Genomic DNA, 19,661 nt, shown 5'->3' on the forward strand with positions numbered 1-19,661 from the left:
ATGCGATGCCAGGCGCCCACCCTGGTTGCGCTGTGGCGAGGATTGCACAAACTCCCCTGAGCAGCAAGCGAAGGTGAACGGGGTGCTGCCAGGCCAAGCAACTCAACATGCACTGTGCCTGCATATTAATTGCTTGTGAGATAGGACCTCTGTAGTCTTGTGAGATCGAGAAACACAGGTACAAATTTTGATTCAGGCGGCCCCATTTACTTGCATGGACAGCAAATACCGGTGGCCATTTCGGAGTAAGGCCCTCCCTTCACTGCAAAAGCACCAAAGCAGCCATTTTGAAGTCAGGCCCCTCATTCACAAGAGTGAAAATCCTCAATGGAAGGTCCAGAGGACCCATTTGACATCTTTAAGGAGGGCACAGGAGAGTGATCCAACAAACAGGCTTCAAACAAATATAGAATGAATTATCAGATAAACTCATCCAACATGTCGACATCTGTCGAAGCAACACTGGGTGATATGCAAAGGCCCAGCATCATGGAAGTCGCTTATCTCTGCCCCTCCAGAGCTGTTGCCTCTCACATCTGGTAGCGGAATGGGGCTGCGCTGGCAGGAATGGTTGGATGACTTTGAGGATTTTATGAAAGGGTCAAAAGTAACAGATCAGGAAGAATGCCTCATTGCTTCGCGCAATCTGGTTAGTAAATACATTGTACAGATCATCAGAGAGATACCCACAGAGTCAACAAAATGCTTCTACACAAACAAAATATAGACTATGACTACCTTCAACCTGATCTTGCAAGAAAAGGATGAATCAGTGGGGAGTTCATGACGCGCCTCAAACTGCTGGCACGATACTGTGCTTTTGACACGTTCACGACAGAAGATGCGCACCGTCTCCGAGTCATTGACCAAAGCACATCTGAGCCATTCCATCGCCGCTTACTGAAGAAAAGTTACTACCTGGACGAAATTGAAGCGATAACTTGGGTGAATGATAAGGCCAAGGAACATGCAAAGAAGATGGAGGCCGGGAAGTCGGAGAAGCACGAACAAGCGCTCTGACTGCAGGCTCAACACATGGACAAACGACATTCAGATCTATTGCGCAAACTAAGCTCCAAGGACCACCATCTCTGTCCCACCCACGTGGGAAAAAGTAAAGAGAACAGAAGAGAATGCTACTGATGCGGACAGAAATAACCTCATGTGGGAATATGTCCTGCTATTGGCCAAGACTGCAGTCGTCGTTTGAACGAAAATCACTATGAAAGGGTATGGAAAGCACCACAATGTAATGTCTTGAAATGTGCAAGGGAGTACAACCCTCGCCATCATGCAAGGGCCGTAAGACATTAACGAGAGCGTTCCACCAGCTCGTCAGGGTCATGTGTAATGTCACAATCCACCTCCCGATCCAAACGCTCTGTCTCCCGAGAGATGAGGTCCCTCACCCCCCCCCCCCCATATCTCAAGACTTTTATGAGTATCTCTGCATGGTTGCTGATTATGACACGTTAAATAAATATCTGAGACTACGTTTGCACATGGGGGAACATCAGGCACAAATAATTTTTAACATCGTAGCCTCCCTCAACTATATCTGTGCCACAGAATATTAAAGAATGAATCCACGGCCAAAGCTACAAAAGGCTGCTGTGCGAGTATACTCCTAGACGGCCAAGGAGCCGCTATCAGGTCTGTGGCAATTTTGAACAACTCTCACCTACAAAGACAGGACTGTGGAAGCTCAAAATACATATAATCGATGGACCCGGAGCAGCAGACTGCTCGACCAGCTTACCGACTTCAGAGGAACTGAAGCTAGTGGCCATCTTATACATGGTGGATGATTATAGCAAATAAATACCCTAAGCTATGTACAGGACTGGGCAAGATGGCTAAATTTCAAATATGATTACACATCAATGAACAAATAAAACCTGTAGCTCAACACCACCGGGGAATGTCATTTCACCTGCAGAGCGTGGTGGAAGATTATCTGCGGGAGCTACTCAGGGAAGACATCATTGAAAAGTCACTGGGCCAACACTATGGGTGTCCCCCGTAGTGGTTGTACCGAAACAAGACACAGAAGGAAAGGTATGCTTATGCGTAGAAATGAGAGCTCCCAACACTGCCATTGAGCAATAGAGACACCCAGGGCCCCACATCAGTCATATGATGACGCAGCTGAATGGAACCAAGATGTTTTCAAAATTAGATCTCAACAAGGGATATAACCAGCTCAAGCTACATGAAAGCGCTCGATACATTACCACTTTCACAACGCATCAAGGACTGTTCAGAGACAAGCATCTGAGCTTTGGTGTTTCATCGGCAGCCAAGATTTTTCAAGAGGCCATATGAAGAGTCATTTGCCCCATAATGAACTCCCTAAACTACAATGATGACATTCTACTGTTTGGTGCAACCCCTAAAGAACATGACAGAGCCCTGCATCGAGTGTGTCATTTGCTTCTTGATGCCAACTTAACTTTTAATCGGTACAAGTGTGAATTTCACAAAACCACATTGAAGTTCCATGGACACATTTTCTCTGGGGATGACCTGACCCCGAGAAGGTCAAAGCCCTGAACAACATCTCGCCCAAGAGATGTCACAGATGTCTAGTCGTTATTATGGATGGGCAGATACTGTGCTCGGTACATAAAAAAGTGTTTCACTCTAAGCTACCCCCTTCGAGAACCGACCAAGCAGGGGCAGCCATTCAAATGGTCGTCATGTGTGACCAGGTCTTCCATGAAATCAAAGCAACAGTAGGGAATGCCACTGACCTGGCTTATTTCAACCCTGGCTGGAAGAAAGAACTCACGTGGATGCAAGACTGCCCACAGTTCCACTAGATGCCATCACAGAAGCCACTGCCATCTTGATACATAGAAACACCTGGAAGGAAATAACCGAGATGGGCATTAGATGTTAAAGATCTAGTCTCATTTCGACACGTCAAGAAAGAATTAACATAGCTGACAGTGGATTGCTAGTCAGTGACAAGAGGATTGCCATACCCAAAAAGCGACGCCAATGAGTAGTGAACCTAGCACACGAAGGACATAAGCACATTGTGGCCACAAAAAAGGCCCTGTAAAAGTGAGTCAGCCAGGACGAGCCAACATTACAAATGTCAGAACTTCAAGAAGACGTGTGGTGCGATTTGGCTGTTGATTTCTTTGGTGCCCTGCAATACGGAAAAATACATACCTGTCATAATGAATGAATACTCACAATTTCTAATTGCTCAACAAGTGCTATCTACCAAAGTGACAGCGACCATCCCAGTGCTTTACAAAATACTTGGGGCGTGGGGTATTTCCAAAGTTGTCAAGACTGACAGTGGACTCCCATTCAATGGACACGAATTTGCTGAATTCACCACCCATTTCAACTTCAGGCCTCAGAAAATCACTACTCTTTGGATCCAAGCAAATGGGTTGGTGGAACGGTTCATGGCCACCCTAAAGAGAAGTTTACAACAAACTTAACTATTCCAATGAGAAGTCCAGCCGGCCCTCAATGAGGTATTGTGAGCCTATCAGAACACCTCTGACAGCACTGCAGGAAAGTGTCCAGCCACTCCCATGCTGGGCCGAGCGGAGCACAAAAGAATTCCGACCTGGGAAATCCGACTGACACTTTGTGCAGGATCCAAGAGGAATTAGAGATGGCACATCGTGACAGACACAAAAAGGCCAAAATGAAGAAGCATGTCGACACTCAAAGGAAAGCAAAAATAATGACGATCCAGGAAGGCGACTGGATTCTCGTCCAACAAGAACAAAAGAAGAAAACAGACAGCAGATACCATGACTGCCCTTTACGAGTGACCGCCCAAAAGTAAACCATGATCACTGCTTCATTCAAGGACAAGACAGTGATTCGAAATGTGTCTGACTGCAAGAAGTGCAAAAAGAACAATTGATGGACAGAATGCAGAATAATGTCATACATTCACCCCATTACAGAGATCTGAGCCTAAATCCATCGTGTTTTTTTGCTCACCATAACATTCCAGTTTGGACCCAGCTATATGCAAATCAGTCTTATTCCTGCACCCAATGGGAACAGTCGGGCCCGAACTGCCAGGCCAGGTCCTCCCTGGACTGGAAACAAGCATCCTAGGACCGGTTTCAGGCTTTCAGCCCTGATCAGCCAGGATAGCTTGATTACAGTGGCATGGAGAGCACGGGACCCACGTCTGGGCATACCTGTCCCACTCGGGGTGACCAATACAAAAAGAACAATTGATGGACAGAATGCAGAACAATGTCATACATTCACCCCAGTGATCTGGGCCTAAATCTATTGTTTATTTTGCTCACCATGCCATTCCAGTTTGGACCCAGCCATATGCAAATCAGTCTTGATCCTGCCCCCAATGGGAACAGTCCAGCCTGAACTGCCAGGCCAGGTCCTCCCTGGACTGGAAAAAAGCATCCTAGGACCGGTTTCGGGCTTTCAGCCCTCATCAGCCATGATAGCTTGACTCCAGTGGCATGGAGAGCACGGGACCCACGTCTGGGCATACCTGTCCCACTCGGGGTGACCAATACAAAAAGAACACTTCATAGACAGAATGCAGAACAATGTCATACATTTACCCCAGTACAGAGATCTGTGCCTAAATCCATCTTTTTTTTGCTCGCCTTGCCATTCCAGTTTGACCCAGCCATATGCAAATCAGTCTTGATCCTGCCCCCAATGGGAACAGTCCAGCCCGAACTGCCAAGCCAGGTCCTCCCAGGACTGGAAAGAAGCATCCTAGGACTGGTTTCGGGCTTTCAGCCCTCATCAGCAAGGATACCTTGACTCCAGTGGCATGGAGAGCACGGCACCCATGTCTGGGCATACCTGTCCCACTCGGGGTGACAAATGCAAAAAGAACAATTGATGGACAGAATGCAGAACAATGTCATACATTCACCCCAGTACAGAGATCTGGGCCTAAATCCTTCGTTTTTTTTACTCACCATGCCATTCAAGTTTGGATCCAGCCATATGCAAATCAGTCTTGATCCTGCACCCAATGGGAACAGTCCAGCCCGAACTGCCAGGCCAGGTCCTCCCTGGACTGGAAACAAGCATCCTAGGACCAGTTTCAGGCTTTCAGCCCTCATCAGTCAGGATAGCTTGACTCCAGTGGCATGGAGAGCACGAGCCCACGTCTGGGCATACCTGTATGCAGAACAATGTCATACATTCACCCCAGTGATCTGGGCCTAAATCTATTGTTTATTTTGCTCACCATGCCATTCCAGTTTGGACCCAGCCATATGCATATCAGTCTTGATCCTGCCCCCAATGGGAACAGTCCAGCCTGAACTGCCAGGCCAGGTCCTCCCTGGACTGGAAAAAAGCATCCTAGGACCGGTTTCGGGCTTTCAGCCTTGATCAGCCAGGATAGCTTGACTCCAGTGGCATGGAGAGCACAAGACCCACGTCTGGGCATACCCGTCCCACTCGGGGGGACAAATGCAAAAAGAGCAATTGATGGACAGAATGCAGAGCAATGTCATACATTCACCCAGTACAGAGATCTGGGCCTTAATCCATCCTTTTTCTTGCTCACCATGCCAATCCAGTTTGGACCCAGAACAATGTCATACATTCACCCCAGTACAGAGATCTGGGCCTAAATCCATCGTTTTTTTGCTTACAGGGTCAAAACTGATTTGCACATGGCTGGGTCCAAACTGGGGTGGCGTAGTGGGCAAAAGAACGATGGATTTAACCAAGATCTTTTGACTGGGAGAGAATGTTTGCATTGTCAGCATTCCGTCCATCATTTGTTTGCTGTAACACTTTTTGCCCTAAGTGGGATGGGTATGCCCAGACTTGGGTCCCTTGCTCACTGTGCCACTGGATTCAAGCAAGTCTGGCTGAAGAAGGGTGACATACCCTGAAACCAGTCCCAGGATGCTTGTTTCCGGTCCAGGGAGGACCTGGGCTGGCAGTTCGGTCTGGACTGTTCCCATGGGGCACAGGGTCAAGACTGGTTTGATATGGCTGGGTCCAAACTGGGGTGGTGTAGTGGGCTAAAGAACAATGGATTTAACCCAGTTCTTTTGACTGGGGGAGAATGTTTGCATTGTCAGCATTACGTCCATCATTTGTTTGCTGTAACACTTTTTGCCCTAAGTGGGATGGGTATGCCCAGACGTGGGTCCCTTGCTCACTGTGCCACTGGATTCAAGCTAGTCTGGCTGAAGAAGGGTGACATACCCTGAACCGGTCCCAGGATGCTTGTTTCCGGTCCAGGGAGGACCTGGCCTGGCAGTTCGGTCTGGACTGTTCCCATGGAGCACAGGGTCAAAACTGATTTGCATATGGCTGGGTCCAAACTGGGGTGGCATAGTGGGCAAAAGTACTATGGATTTAACCCAGATCTTTTGACTGGGGGAGAATGTTTGCATTGTCAGCATTCCGTCCATCATTTGTTTGCTGTAACACTTTTCACCCTAAGTGGGAAGGGTATGCCCAAACATGGGTCCCTTGCTCACTGTGCCACTCGATTCAAGCTAGCCTGGCTGAAGAAGGGTGGCATACCCTGAAACCGGTCCCAGGATGCTTGTTTCCCGTCCAGGGAGGACCTGGCCTGGCAGCTCGGTCTGGACTGTTCCCATGAGGCATAGGGTCAAGACTGATTTGCATATGGCTGGGTCCAAACTGGGGTGGTGTAGTGGGCAAAAGAACGATGGATTTAACCCAGATCTTTTGACTGGGGGAGAATGTTTGCATTGCCAGCATTCCGTCCATCATTTGTTTGCTGTATTACTTCAAGAAGAGCATCCCAGGAAACAAGACACCTACGAACATTGACAGTTCTGGAGCAAATTCAAGAACAAGCCAGCAACCAGAACCCTTAAACTACAGAGTTGTTGCCTATGCCTGCGGATCCTAGTCCACTGAGATGGTCACAACAAACTTTCTGAAGACCTGACTGGCTCATTGAAGACATCTAATCACTTCATCCTCAGATAAGGAACTTTCATTGGGGGAGATGTAATGTCGTAGTAGAGCAATCAAGTGTTAGGGCTCCAGGACCCTGGTGGTGGGAGTCGTCCTACCAGGTGAAGCCAGGGGATGGAAGGGGAGCAGCTGGGGAAAGAAGTGGGCAGATAGGGATTGGCAGTGATAGAGTGAAGACCCAGGGGCCGATTAAGATGTTGAGCGGAAACTTTCTGCCTGACACTGACTCGCAGTCAGCAGTTCTGCCTGCCCGATTACGATGCGACTGAGCACTCTGCGGGCGGATTCCCATTGTTTCCTATGGGAGCTTGTGTTCTGCCCGACAACACATGCTCCTATGGGGAAATGGGTTGTGTGTGTAAAACCCTGCACCCTGTCGCGGGCACCCCACGGTGCCTGCCACACCGTGCTGGGTTTGACAGGTGGGTCCCTTAGGTACCCCCTCAGCCATCAACCGGAGGCCGCAGGATGAAGGGGGCCCTGTTGGGGCCCCGCAAAGTCACTTTCCAACAGCCTTTTGATGTCAGACAGGCCGACTCGGAAAAGCTGTTGGAAACCGACATCATAATCTTGAGGTCGGAAACGCTTTCAAATAGAGGTGTACGATGCAGTTCCGACAGACACGAATTCTCCGAGAGCCAGTCAGTATTGATTCAGAATGACTGCGCGGTTTACCTTCCTACCGCGAACATCGTAAACCGACCGAGGCGGTCGGAAGGGTTCCAACACCATCAAGGTGATTCTGACTATTTGGAGAAGGCTTTCCATCCGACATCATAATTGACCCCATAGTGCCTAGTTACGATGTTGAGCGGACTTGCGTCTGCCTTAGATTGGCAGCTCTGACCACAGGATTACAATGTAAACACCCATTGGGCGGTCACAATCATGCATTTTACAATTGAACTTTGTGCAGCGGGCGGATATGGCCCACACCACAAAGCTTCCATTGTAAAATGGATGTTTTGAAACATCCCTGCACTGTGTGGCAGGCACTTCACACCACATGTGCCCCCCAGCCTCCATAGTGGAGGACCAGGGGGCCCCAAAGTCAGTTTCTGCCTGCCTTTTCATGGCGGGCAGACTGCCTTGATAGGGTAGGCGGAAAGTGCCATCATAATCCCAATGGCAGAGCCAAGTCTGGCTCCGCCATCATTAGGGGATTACGGTGTGTTCCGACGAGTCCTCGGAAGCACTGCGAATAGTCCCTCCACCCGATGCCACCGCCTGCCGCATCGCAGTGCGGTGGAAGGACTACAGGGGCAGATGTCTGTGGGATCAACACTGACAGTACATCGGTGTCGGTCCTACCAACATCATAATCAGCCCCATTGAATGTGATGGTCTGAGCACCAGGCAGAATTAAAGAAGTTGTACCCTATTCAGTGTTGTGTTTTCATTGCTGCTAGACCCGATGTGACAGGAAATTGCGAAAAAGATGTTCATTGCGAAAGCACTTTTCCTGTTTGATGATTCCACCAGCACTTGATGGACAGATGGATAGAGGGTTTTAGGTCCTGACACTAGCTTGTCCATCGAAGGAAGAGTGTGGTGGAGGAGAACCATTATTGAAAACATTCACCACTGTTATTAAAGCATAACACATAGCTCTTTGATTGTGAACTGTCAGTGCCTTCCTGTTCTTTAATATCCACCTTAACATTGGTGGGCTGGGGAATCAGGGTATGGCAGCCGTCTACAAGACCTAAACAATTCAGCCTGATAGCTCAGTGGGTTGATGCACCTACAAAAGAGATCTATGTGTAACTCCAATCGGTCAGTTTGTTGCCACATTGGTACAACTTAGCCTCTCATTCTTCTGAGTAGGGTAGATGGATCGCTGACACAATATCGAAATCCAAAATATCGTGATACTGAAATATCGTGTCAAAAACATCGATCACAAAAATATCGTTTTTCGATACATGTAATGGTAAATATAAAAATATCAAAACAAAATATCATTTTACACTTATATCGAAAAAATGTATACAATAATGTACTTTTTCATAGATATACAATTAAAGACTGTAAATATTAAATATTTTCACATATAACATATATATATATATAAATACAAACATATTTAAAGACACACATAAATATGAATGTGTGTATATTTATATACACATATATAATATAAAACAATTTTGAAGATATATATAGATATATAGACGGATATACTTTTACATACATATGTACAAATAATCAATAAAAGTAACGAATAAACTGCAAAAAAAAAATATTTCTACTTTATCAAGAAAACCATGAAAATTATATATAAATATATTTTACTAACACTAAGTTCTAACTTACATAAATGTATATATATATACAAATATAAAATTAAATACAAACACATGATAATTATAAATATATAACAATGCTAAAAAACAATTAATCTCCATGAATAATAAATATACTATTCCCACTCCAGTATGTGTGGAACAGTAGGGAAAATATTGGACACCGAAAGGGTAACATTTACTATTCCCACTCCAGTGTGTGCAACAGTAGGAAAAGCATAGGACTCAGGAGGGGTTACATTTACTATTCCCATTCCAGTAGGTGCAACAGTAGGGAAAGCATTGGACTCAGGAGGGGTACAATTGACTATTCTCACTCCAGTGGGTGCAACAACAGGGAAAACATTGGACTCAGGAGGGGTAACATTTACTATTCCCACTCCAGTCTGTGCAACAGTAGAGAAAGTGTTGCCCTCAGGAAGGGTTAAACTAAACATTCCCACTACAGTGTGTGCAACACTAGCGAAAGCGTTGGACTCAGGAGAGGTTAAATTTACTATTCCCACTCTAGTCTGTGAAACAGTAGGGAAAGTGTTGGACTCAGGAAGGGTAAAATGTATTATCCCCACTCCAACCAGTGCAACAGAGGGAAAGCTTTGGACTCAGGAGGGGTTAAATTAACTATGCCCACTCCAGTAGTTGCAACAATACGGAAAGCTTTGGACTCAGAAAAGGTCATATTGACTATTCCCACCACAGTTGGTGCAACAGTACGCAAAGGATTGAACTGAGGAGCGATTACATTTTCTATTCCCACTCCAGTCTGTGCAACAGTAGGGAAAGTGTTGGACTCAGGAGGGGTTACATTTACTATTCCCACTCAACTTTGTGAAACAGTAGGGGAAGTATTGGACTCAGGAAGGGTAAAATGTATTATTCCCACTCCAGCTGGTTCAACAGAGGGAAAGATTTGGATTTAGGAGGGGTTAAAATAACTATTCCCACTCCAGGAGGTGCAACAGTAGGGAAAGTGTTGGACTCAGAAAAGGTTAAATTGACTATTCTCACACCAGTTGGTGCAACAGTAGGCAAAGTGTCGGACTGAAGAGGGATCACATTTTCTAGTCCTACTCCAGTCTGTGCAACAGTAGGGAAAGTGTTGGACTCAGGAAGGGTAAAATGCATTTTTCGCACTCTAGTTGGTGCAACAGTAGGGAAAGCTTTGGACTCAGGAGCGGTTAAATTAACTTTTCCCACTCCAGTTGGTACAACAGTAGGGAAAGCATTGGACTCAAAAAAGGTTAGATTAACTTCTCCCACACCAGTCTGTGCAACAGTAGGGAAAGTGCTGGACTCAGGAAGGGTAAAATGTATTATCCCCACTCCAACCAGTGCAACAGAGGGAAAGCTTTGGACTCAGGAGGGGTTAAATTAGCTATGCCCACTCCAGTTGTTGTAATAATAGGGACAGCTTTGGACTCAGAAAAGGTAAAAATGACTATTCCCACACCAGTTGGTGCAACAGGAGGCAAAGTGTTGGACTGAGGAGGGATTACATTGTCTATTCCCACTCCAGTCTGTGCAACAGTAGGGAAAGTGCAGGACTCAGGAGGGGTTACATTTACTATTCCCGCACCAGTGTGGGCAGCAGCAGAGAAAGTGTTGGTCTCAGGAGGGGTAAAGCTTACTATTTCCACCTTAGTGTGTACAACAGTAGGGAAAGTGTTGGGCCCAGGAGGGGTTACATTTACTATTCACACTCCAGTGGGTGCAACAGTAGGGAAAGAGGGGACTCGGGAGAGGTTATATTTACAATTCTCACACCAGTTGGTGCAACAGTAGGGAAAGCGTTGGACTCAGGAGAGGTAGAATTTACTATTCCCACTTCAGTCGGTGCAATAGTAGGGAAAGCGTTAGACTCAGAAGGGGTAAAATTTACTATTCCCACTCCATTCACTGGTACAGTACAGAGAGAGTACTTCACTTTAAACAAATAACATATTTTAACAACTCTATTAAATATCCCAAAAATGTTAATTCTAAATTTAAAAATTAAATGTCTTCATTTTAACAGAAATGTTTAAAAAATCACAGAAATATTATAATTTGTAATAATTATTATGAATTAACACAAATATTATTAATTTAATTAAAATACCACACTATATTCCCACAAACATAACAGCCAACAATTAAAATGTAATTGAAATAAACAAAGTATTACACGATTAACATATTAAATAAAGCAACATTTTTTAAAATAAATGAATACAAAAGTTTTTATTTGTGATTACTTTAATATTTTTCCCCATTACTCTACCAACTAAACAACAGATACCTAACATATAACTTAACAAATATTATAGGTTCACAATTAACGTAATTTTCATTTAAATAATCAATATTAAAGTAATATTTAATTATCAATAATTAATTTCTCAATTAACTTCTCACCTTGTAACCCTAAAGACACAGCAGGCCACACATGACATATCATTTAAAAAAATCGAAATTGTGCAACTTACATAATTAATTATCAATTAAATAATTCATATTAATTTAAATTCATTATTAATTAATTATAAATAATTTACTTCCCACCCTGTACCCCAACAAACCCGCACCTGACATATAATTTAACAAATAGAGCAATTACAAAACATACATGACTAATTATCAACTAATTATAATTAATTTGCTTCCCACCCTGTACCCCAATATACCCCACAACCTGCACATAAAACATAAAATTATAAATAAGTTAACTACATAATTTACATAATTAATTATCAGTCACATTATTAATAATTAAAAGTTAATTATTAATTTATAACAATTAATTTACTTCCCACCCTGTACCCCTACGTACCCCACAACCCACTCCTAAGACATTACTTACAAAATAAATTAATTACACAATTTACATAATTATCAATTTAATAATTAATAATTAAAAACATAATTATTAATTAATTACAATTAATTTACTTCCCACCCTATACCCTTGCAAACCTCACAACCTGTATCTAAAACGTTACTTCAAAATAAGTTAATTACACAATTTACCTACTTGATTAGCAATTAAATAATTAATAATTATTAAAATGTAGTATTCATTAATTATAATTTAATGACTTTCCACCCTATACCCCTAAAAAACCCAAAACCCACTACTACACAAAAAATTAAAATAAACAATTAAATTAAGTTAAAAAACAACTAAAAATTAACAAACTATATTAAAAAAAAATTAGCTATTATACAAACAATTTATAACATATACAATTAAAACATATATTAAAATACATATAAATAATTTAAAAACGATATTACTAACAACAATGTTTTTGTAAACGATATTAACAACATAGATATTTTTAACATCGATATTGACAACAGAGATATGTTTGTAAACGATATTAGCAACATAGATATTTTTGACACCGATTTTACTCACCTTAGAAAATCAATAATCTTGCTAAAGATATTCCAGCATCACAATATTTGTTCATCACAATATTAAAATCTCGATATTTCTGCATCTCAATATTTTTTACTTGATATTTCGTCTGAATACCTGGTAGATGTGTATCATTCTGCGGGGTAATTACATCATTACATTTCAGTGCTTGGATACTTTAATTGATTTTGAGAGGTATTTTGAAACCATGATATATTGCATCTAAAGTCAGACTTTCTCGTTTCTTCATTAAGGGGCGTATAGAAGTGGATGTCACCTATTTTTACCTGAAAAGGGCAAATGACAGTACATTTGACACAATCTGTAATGGGGAGATTTGGTCAGCTCTGTCTCTTGCTAACATGCATGTTTGTTAACAGCTGTACATGAGTGGAGTCCAGTATTTCTCAGACACATGGAACATCATGGACATGCTAGGCATCTTCTTCTTCAGTGTCGCCGCTTTGGTGAGGTGAGTTGCCCAGCAGGGTCATATGCCCACCACTTACACCCCAAGAACCAGGCAATGCCAGTGCTGCTTCTGTTAATGGTGTTTTACGTGGATGCTTTTATTGTAAAAGGATGTGTGTGGCTAATGGAGCAGGGCTGCTGTGCTTGGGGAGGCAAGACTGCTGCTCTGAAGAAGGAGACGTATTCAATTCAATTCAATTCAATTGTATTTGTATAGCGCATGGATAGCCAGCGCTAGATGCAAAACGACCCCTCCATGAACCATTTCCTCAAACCACTTTTAGATTAAAGGAGAGTTTTTAACATTTTCCTGCAGCAGGCTTCCGACGGCTGACCTAAGGGAAGCCGGAAGAGCACACCTTAGTCATGTAGGGGCAGATTTACAAGCCCCTTGTGTCACTTTTGCACCGTCGTTGCGTCACTTTTGTGGCGCAGCGGCAGCGTAAAAGTTGCGGCCCATTTACAACATGACACATCTAGGTAGATGCGTCACGTTGTGAAAACCTGCGCCACATTAAACCTGCGTCAGGTTTAATGTATGCAGGGTGGGTGTTCCATCGCAGGAAGCCCAGTAAAAGTGACGCAGTGAAATCTACAAGATTTCACTGAGTCACTTTTACGTCCAAGCTGCGTCAAAACCCTGCGCCTGCTTGAAGCAGGTGTAAGAATTGACGCAGCATGTTAGGCATAGGGCGGGCCTTAGCACTGCTGGAGTTGCGTCGTGCTTGCGACATGACTCCAGCAATGCGTGACTTTTCCGTCAACAGATGCGTCAGAATTTCTGACGCATCTGTCAATCTTTGCGCCATGGTGCGCCGTATTCTAAATACGGCGCATCTATGTTGACGCAAGGATTTGGCATGATGGCGCAGGGAAAGTGACGCATCTCTACAGATGCGTCACTTTCTTGTAAATCAGCCCCGAAGTGAGCAATGCAGAAGAGCGGCCTCCACTCCTCGCTCTTTTGATTTTAGGCACCACCAAAAGTCCTAGGTTGCTAGAGCGAAGGGCTCTTCCTCGAACATAAGGGGTAAGCAGGGATTGAATGAATGATTGAATAGAGTACAACAAGACGGAAGGTAGGGCTGGTCAGTTGCATATCAGAGTTCAGAATGTAATATAAAACTGCAAGTCTACACTTTTCTGGAACAAGCAACCTTTCCCACTTCATGTATTGACTCTCGCCAACCCGATAGGCCTTTAACAAGTAAAAGACTCACATGAGCCTTGCTCTACCCCAGCCCTGCCAGCCCTTCAGAGGCAGGAGCCATTTTGACATCCTCCCTAATTTCCAGAGGGAAAGTCCACCTCTGGCAAGCAGGGATGAACTGAGAAAACACATATTAATCACTTGCTAAACTAAAGGTGTATCAAATTTCATTTTTTATGCTGTTCATCTTTTTCACTTATTACGATAAATCCAGAATTTAATGTAAGGAAAGGGAAACATCTCCATTTTGTAGGGGTGACGTGGTTTGGAGGGTCTGGGGTATCCCCATAGAAGTGTTTCACCTGGGGCCATAATTACCTCACTTCACCGGGCCTCACATAATGAGGCCTAGGGGCCCGATTCACAGAACTAACTTAAGACAAAATCCTAAACTTACTACCATTTTGGTATTCACAGAAGGCACTTACTCATTTTGGTATTCACAGAAGGCACTTACTCATTTCGGTATTCCCAGAAGTTAGGAGTTCTAACTTTAGGACTCCTAAATGCCTTCTGTGAATACCGAAAGTCTTAAAATTAGGATGTTTCTCAGTTTAGTAGTAGTATAGTTAGGACTCCTAACTTTAGGACTCCTAAATGCCTTCTGTGAATACCGAAAGTCTTCAAATTAGGGTTTTTCTCAATTTAGGAGTCCTAAAGTTAGGACTCCTAACTTCTGTGAATACCGAAATGAGTAAGTGCCTTCTGTGAATACCAAAATGAGTAAGTGCCTTCTGTGAATACCAAAATGGTAGTAAGTTTAGGATTTTGTCTTAAGTTAGTTCTGTGAATCGGGCCCTATGTGTTTCTAGAGCATGAGGCCTCTAGTGGTTTGGCTAGATGTTTTAGGATGTGAGGTTCCATTCCTGGTGATTGGATTAGGGTTTTGGCATGCTGATATGTCCCAATTCATGTGATCCACAAAGAAGCTTCTTGCCTCAGCTATGCCTTTTGTCACCAAAATGTCATGAGGGTGAGCTCAAAGCTGTTTCCATGTGTGGTCAGCTCCTACAGAAGGTCATCTTAACTGAATCCTCATCGGTCCTGACTACTGCTTTTGTCAATGACTAAACCTTATATAGAATTCATAAGCAGGGTCGCTCTTTGAGAGCGCGGTTTCAGATGAATGACCTGGGAGCTCCAGAAAATATCTTGCAAAAACTCCAAGCACAGGTAGTTATACCCATGTCCAGCCATGGAAATATATTCAAAGGTACAGTTCTCAGGCCAGACAAACAGAAGTGCATTCATTGTACGTGTAACAACTCCTTCTTGGTATATTGATAAGATTTCTTAAGCAGTGCGTGCTTCCCACTGCAGCTGCAGCCGTGAGACCCTTGCAAATGTCAGGAGGAGATGAGAACATCCTATCTCACTCTCTATTCTTCCCAGCTCTGCAAAATACCCTTAATTATGAGTCGCTGAAGCTCCAGCATGCATTAGTGATATAGGAATGTGTTTACGTGACTCAAGCAAGAAGGAGTCGCTCTTGCGTTTGCTTCCTAGGTGCCCCCACTACAGCCCTGGTTAACTGTTTACCTGGGAATCCTTTGACGTTGAGAACGTAAAGTAAGCAACTTGCGCTCAGTTATAACTTTGGTACCCTTATTTCTTCAACCATTACTCTCCTCCATCTTTCTTTGTTTGAATCTAATTACCTATCCCAACTTGGGACGTACAGAGAAAAAAGAATGCCCTCAGAATAGCCTCTTCTCTGCTGATGTGTTTGTTTGATTTTCTCTTACATCTCTTACAACACTTTGTTCTTTTCCCACAGACTCCATAATTCTCCCTCGTCTTTGTATGCTGGAAGAGTGATATTCTGCCTGGATTACATCATCTTCACTGTTCGACTGATCCACATCTTCATTGTGAGCCGGAATCTAGGCCCCAAGATCATTATGCTGAAGCGAATGGTAAGAGAGGCTGGCAGCAGTTGGTTGCCATGTGTTAGCCCAGGGCTGCTCCAAAGGGTCGGGATCAATGCCAGATGTGTTTGGATAACTACTGACAAGCGAAATAATTCTCATTTAGATTATTTTTAAGTAAATTTTTCCCTATTGGCGTCCTAAAATTCTGGCATGGATCTGATCCCTTAGGTCCACTTATAGTCAAGCCTGGCCTAGTATTTGAAGTGTTCTCGCACAGGAACAACAGTTTAGGATAAGATACCAAAATTTGATTTATTTTTATTTCTGTGTGCCTCAGAAGCAGTGGCGGCCGCTATTTACTGGGGGTGGAGAGGGGATGGGGAAGGTTGTAAATGAAAAGAAAAATAACAAAACAAAAATACTTACCTTTAAACCTGGCCACCCGGCCAGCCGCCGCGTCCGCGTCTCGGTCTGCTTGCGACCACCTCTCGCTCCTGGAAGCAGGATCAGCGAGCCCCAGGGCTCCTGACTCCCTTAGCCAATCACAACACTGCAATGCAGTGCTGTGATTGGTCGTAGCGCCGTGGATCGGCACTCAGGTAGGAAATGGGAGCCTGAGGCCTGTTCTGCACCCAGGCTGTAACGCAGCCTGGGTGCAGAACAAGCAAAGTGCGCATGACAGTTTGGCCGGCCTGAGAGGGCCGGTCAAAGTATCATTGCGCACCTTGGAGTGGGCAAACTACTCCTCCCCTGCTCTGGCAGTCCAGCCACACCCCTCCCCAGAACAGGAAAGGAAAAATAACGGTAGATATTCTCAATTTCGTTTTCTTTAACTACTGCTCACAGAGCAGTGAGGCGAAGCTCCTCCGCCTTAGCAGAGCAGCTGCCACTGCTCAGGAGGTGTAATGCAGATGCAGAGCATTTTAGCACAGCACTAAAAAGGCTGAGGGTTAACACCCTGATCTAAATTGAATTTTACCTTTTAAACTGGGAGGCAAGAGAAACGGGTAAAGTGTGACAGAGCCTTACTTGTTAGACTGGAGAAAGGGTGTGTGCCACAGACGCCAAAGCATTTGATGCATAATGCTACCTTCATTAAGGAGGTGGAAAGGGGCTACAGAACCTTTCACTGGGGAACACACTTACAGAGGACTCGGCAAAAAATGACAGATCCTCCTTCTGCCCTATTTATAGTTTGCTCTTTGGTTGATGTCTGACAGCAGAGACACCACTTTCGCCATGCTGCGCTGCGACCGCAGTCACAGATGTTGGTTGTTCTCTCTCACCGCCATGTTTGGTAGGAGTTAGCCCAGTCAAAGAGGACCATGGAAACTGAGGGGAACTTTCACATAAAAGTGTTCTATTTCTAAAATGCAGTGAAACCCTCCCAAGTATATTAGGCTGCCAAGCTATGTTGGGAATGATAGTGAACCCGCACTTGGTACATTTCCAGTGCCACACTGATGAGAAAATGTCACCACCAAAACGAATTTCATAGAATTGTGCTCAGATTATCCATCAAAGCCCAAAATCAAAGCATCTTCTGCCATGACAGAGTTAGCCACTTTAAAGAAGAAACCTCTTCCACCATGATAGAGGAATCCAAATGTGGCACAATGCTAGTTTGGCAGAGAACATGCATCTACCGCACCGCTGGGTGGAAGTTCAGTCAGCAAAACTGGAGATCCTTCTTCTGGTGGACTCAGAGAATTGACAAACTCGCCTAGTCCCACAGGTTCCATGTCAGGAGGATGTGTATTCCTGCCAGGAGCTGCTTATGTAGCTGTCTCTTCCAAAATCTCAAAAATGTCAAGTATGGGCAGAACGATGAATGGCCTTCCTACCTTAAACGTACTGTACAAACAGCACCCTTCACTCAATGTATTTCTAATGTTAACTTCCTTCCATCCTTCATAGCTGCTCGATGTCTTTTTGTTCCTGTTCCTCTTCATGGTCTGGGCACTGGCATTTGGTGTGGCACGCCAAGGTATCCTGCGCCAAAATGAGCAGCGCTGGGAGTGGATCTTCCGATCTGTCATTTACGAGCCATATCTGGCAGTCTTTGGAACATTCCCATCTGACATGGATGGTAAGACATTTGGATTTAAAGTGCCCATCCTGAATGGGCATTGCCCCCAAAAGCACCTCTTTTCTGTCTTAGCTTTTGTTTCCAAGTATTACCCTCAGCGACTTTCTCTGTTCTTCCTAATAACTTTCTATTCCAGTCTTCCAATTCCTTCTCTGATTTTGATTCTCTTTGCTGCTTCTCTGGTGTTGTTCATAGCTCTTCTTTAGACATCTTTAATTCTTTATTTATTCTTCTGATTGATGCCTATCTCATTTCCACATTTCCTGTTCCATTTAAGTTCTCCTCTGCATTCTCTTTCGTTGCACAAATGTTCTTTTTTCATTTCATTTATTATATTTATTGCCCATTTCAATATTCTGACTAGAAATCATAACTCTGGGTACATAGGGGAGACGGTATCATGTTGAAGAACATTCTCTCCTGCAGTTTTTGATCACACAACACAAGAATTCTCGGTATACCTCCTAATTAAGGCATTGCCCGTCGAATCACTCTCTTTAACTGTACATTTGTCTATTACACCAACCAAATAGAAAACAACAAACTCTTGGCTTATATCATCTATCTTTTTTTTTTTAGTTAAGTAGTTTTTATTGAAGATAAAAACACACAGGATAACAAATACAAATTTAGCCAGTAGGAGTAAGTAAATTGTAAACATGTCAGCAACTATAGATGATGACTATACAATAGGCTAATACTACGTAAAGAGGAAACAGAATCTAAACAGTATAAACAGTAAACTCAAAAGTTTGCTAAGAACAGGAAATAAAAAGCAAAGCATAGTATACCACAAAGAAATATAAAACTCCTAAAAAGGTAATAATGCGAATATATTATTTAAATAGAAGAGTGAAAATTTTTATCAAAAAGGAGAGAAGGAAAGATAAAGAGGAAAAGGATAGGAGGAGAAAGAAAGGAGAAGTAAAGGAAAGAGAGAGGACAGAAAGAAAAAGAAGAAGAACAAGATGTTAAGAGTAGATAGAGACTATGATGCTGATGATAAGAAGGATGTAAAGGGTAGCCATAGTAGGTCGGATTTAATTTGTACGTGAATGGAGGATTGAGGGATAGAGGCAATTCTATGTTCGTCACAAATATAGTTCCACCAATGAAGAAAGGATAATTTAGAATTGTCTTTCCAGCAAGTGAGTATGACTTTAATGGCCACAGCAAGGAATAAGTCTAACAGTGGAGAGGCAGGAGTAAATAGATCAAAATCTGGTGAAACAGTGCCCAAAAATACATTTTGAATATTAAGTTGTACATTATTAGAAAAGATCCGTGTACATTTTGACCATATATCCTTCCAAAAGGCATAAACTTTAGGACAATAAAATAATAAATGTATTAAGGAGCCTTCAGCATT

General features: G+C 43.4%; 1 protein-coding gene across 2 annotated transcripts in view; it reads left to right on the forward strand.

Annotated features, from left to right (window-relative positions):
- Positions 1-19,661, forward strand: part of LOC146861069 (transient receptor potential cation channel subfamily M member 8-like) — a 187,630-nt gene that overhangs the window by 111,451 nt on the left and 56,518 nt on the right. For both annotated transcript variants that reach the window (XM_085645108.1, XM_085645107.1), the window contains exons 10-12: positions 13,032-13,123; positions 16,110-16,248; positions 18,121-18,292. In XM_085645108.1, coding sequence (XP_085501234.1) covers positions 13,032-13,123; positions 16,110-16,248; positions 18,121-18,292 — 403 coding nt within the window. The remainder of the gene's footprint in view (positions 1-13,031; positions 13,124-16,109; positions 16,249-18,120; positions 18,293-19,661) is intronic.

Source organism: Triturus cristatus, chromosome 3_1 (assembly GCF_964204655.1).
Source record: "Triturus cristatus chromosome 3_1, aTriCri1.1, whole genome shotgun sequence".
NCBI classification, from domain to species: Eukaryota; Metazoa; Chordata; class Amphibia; order Caudata; family Salamandridae; genus Triturus; species Triturus cristatus.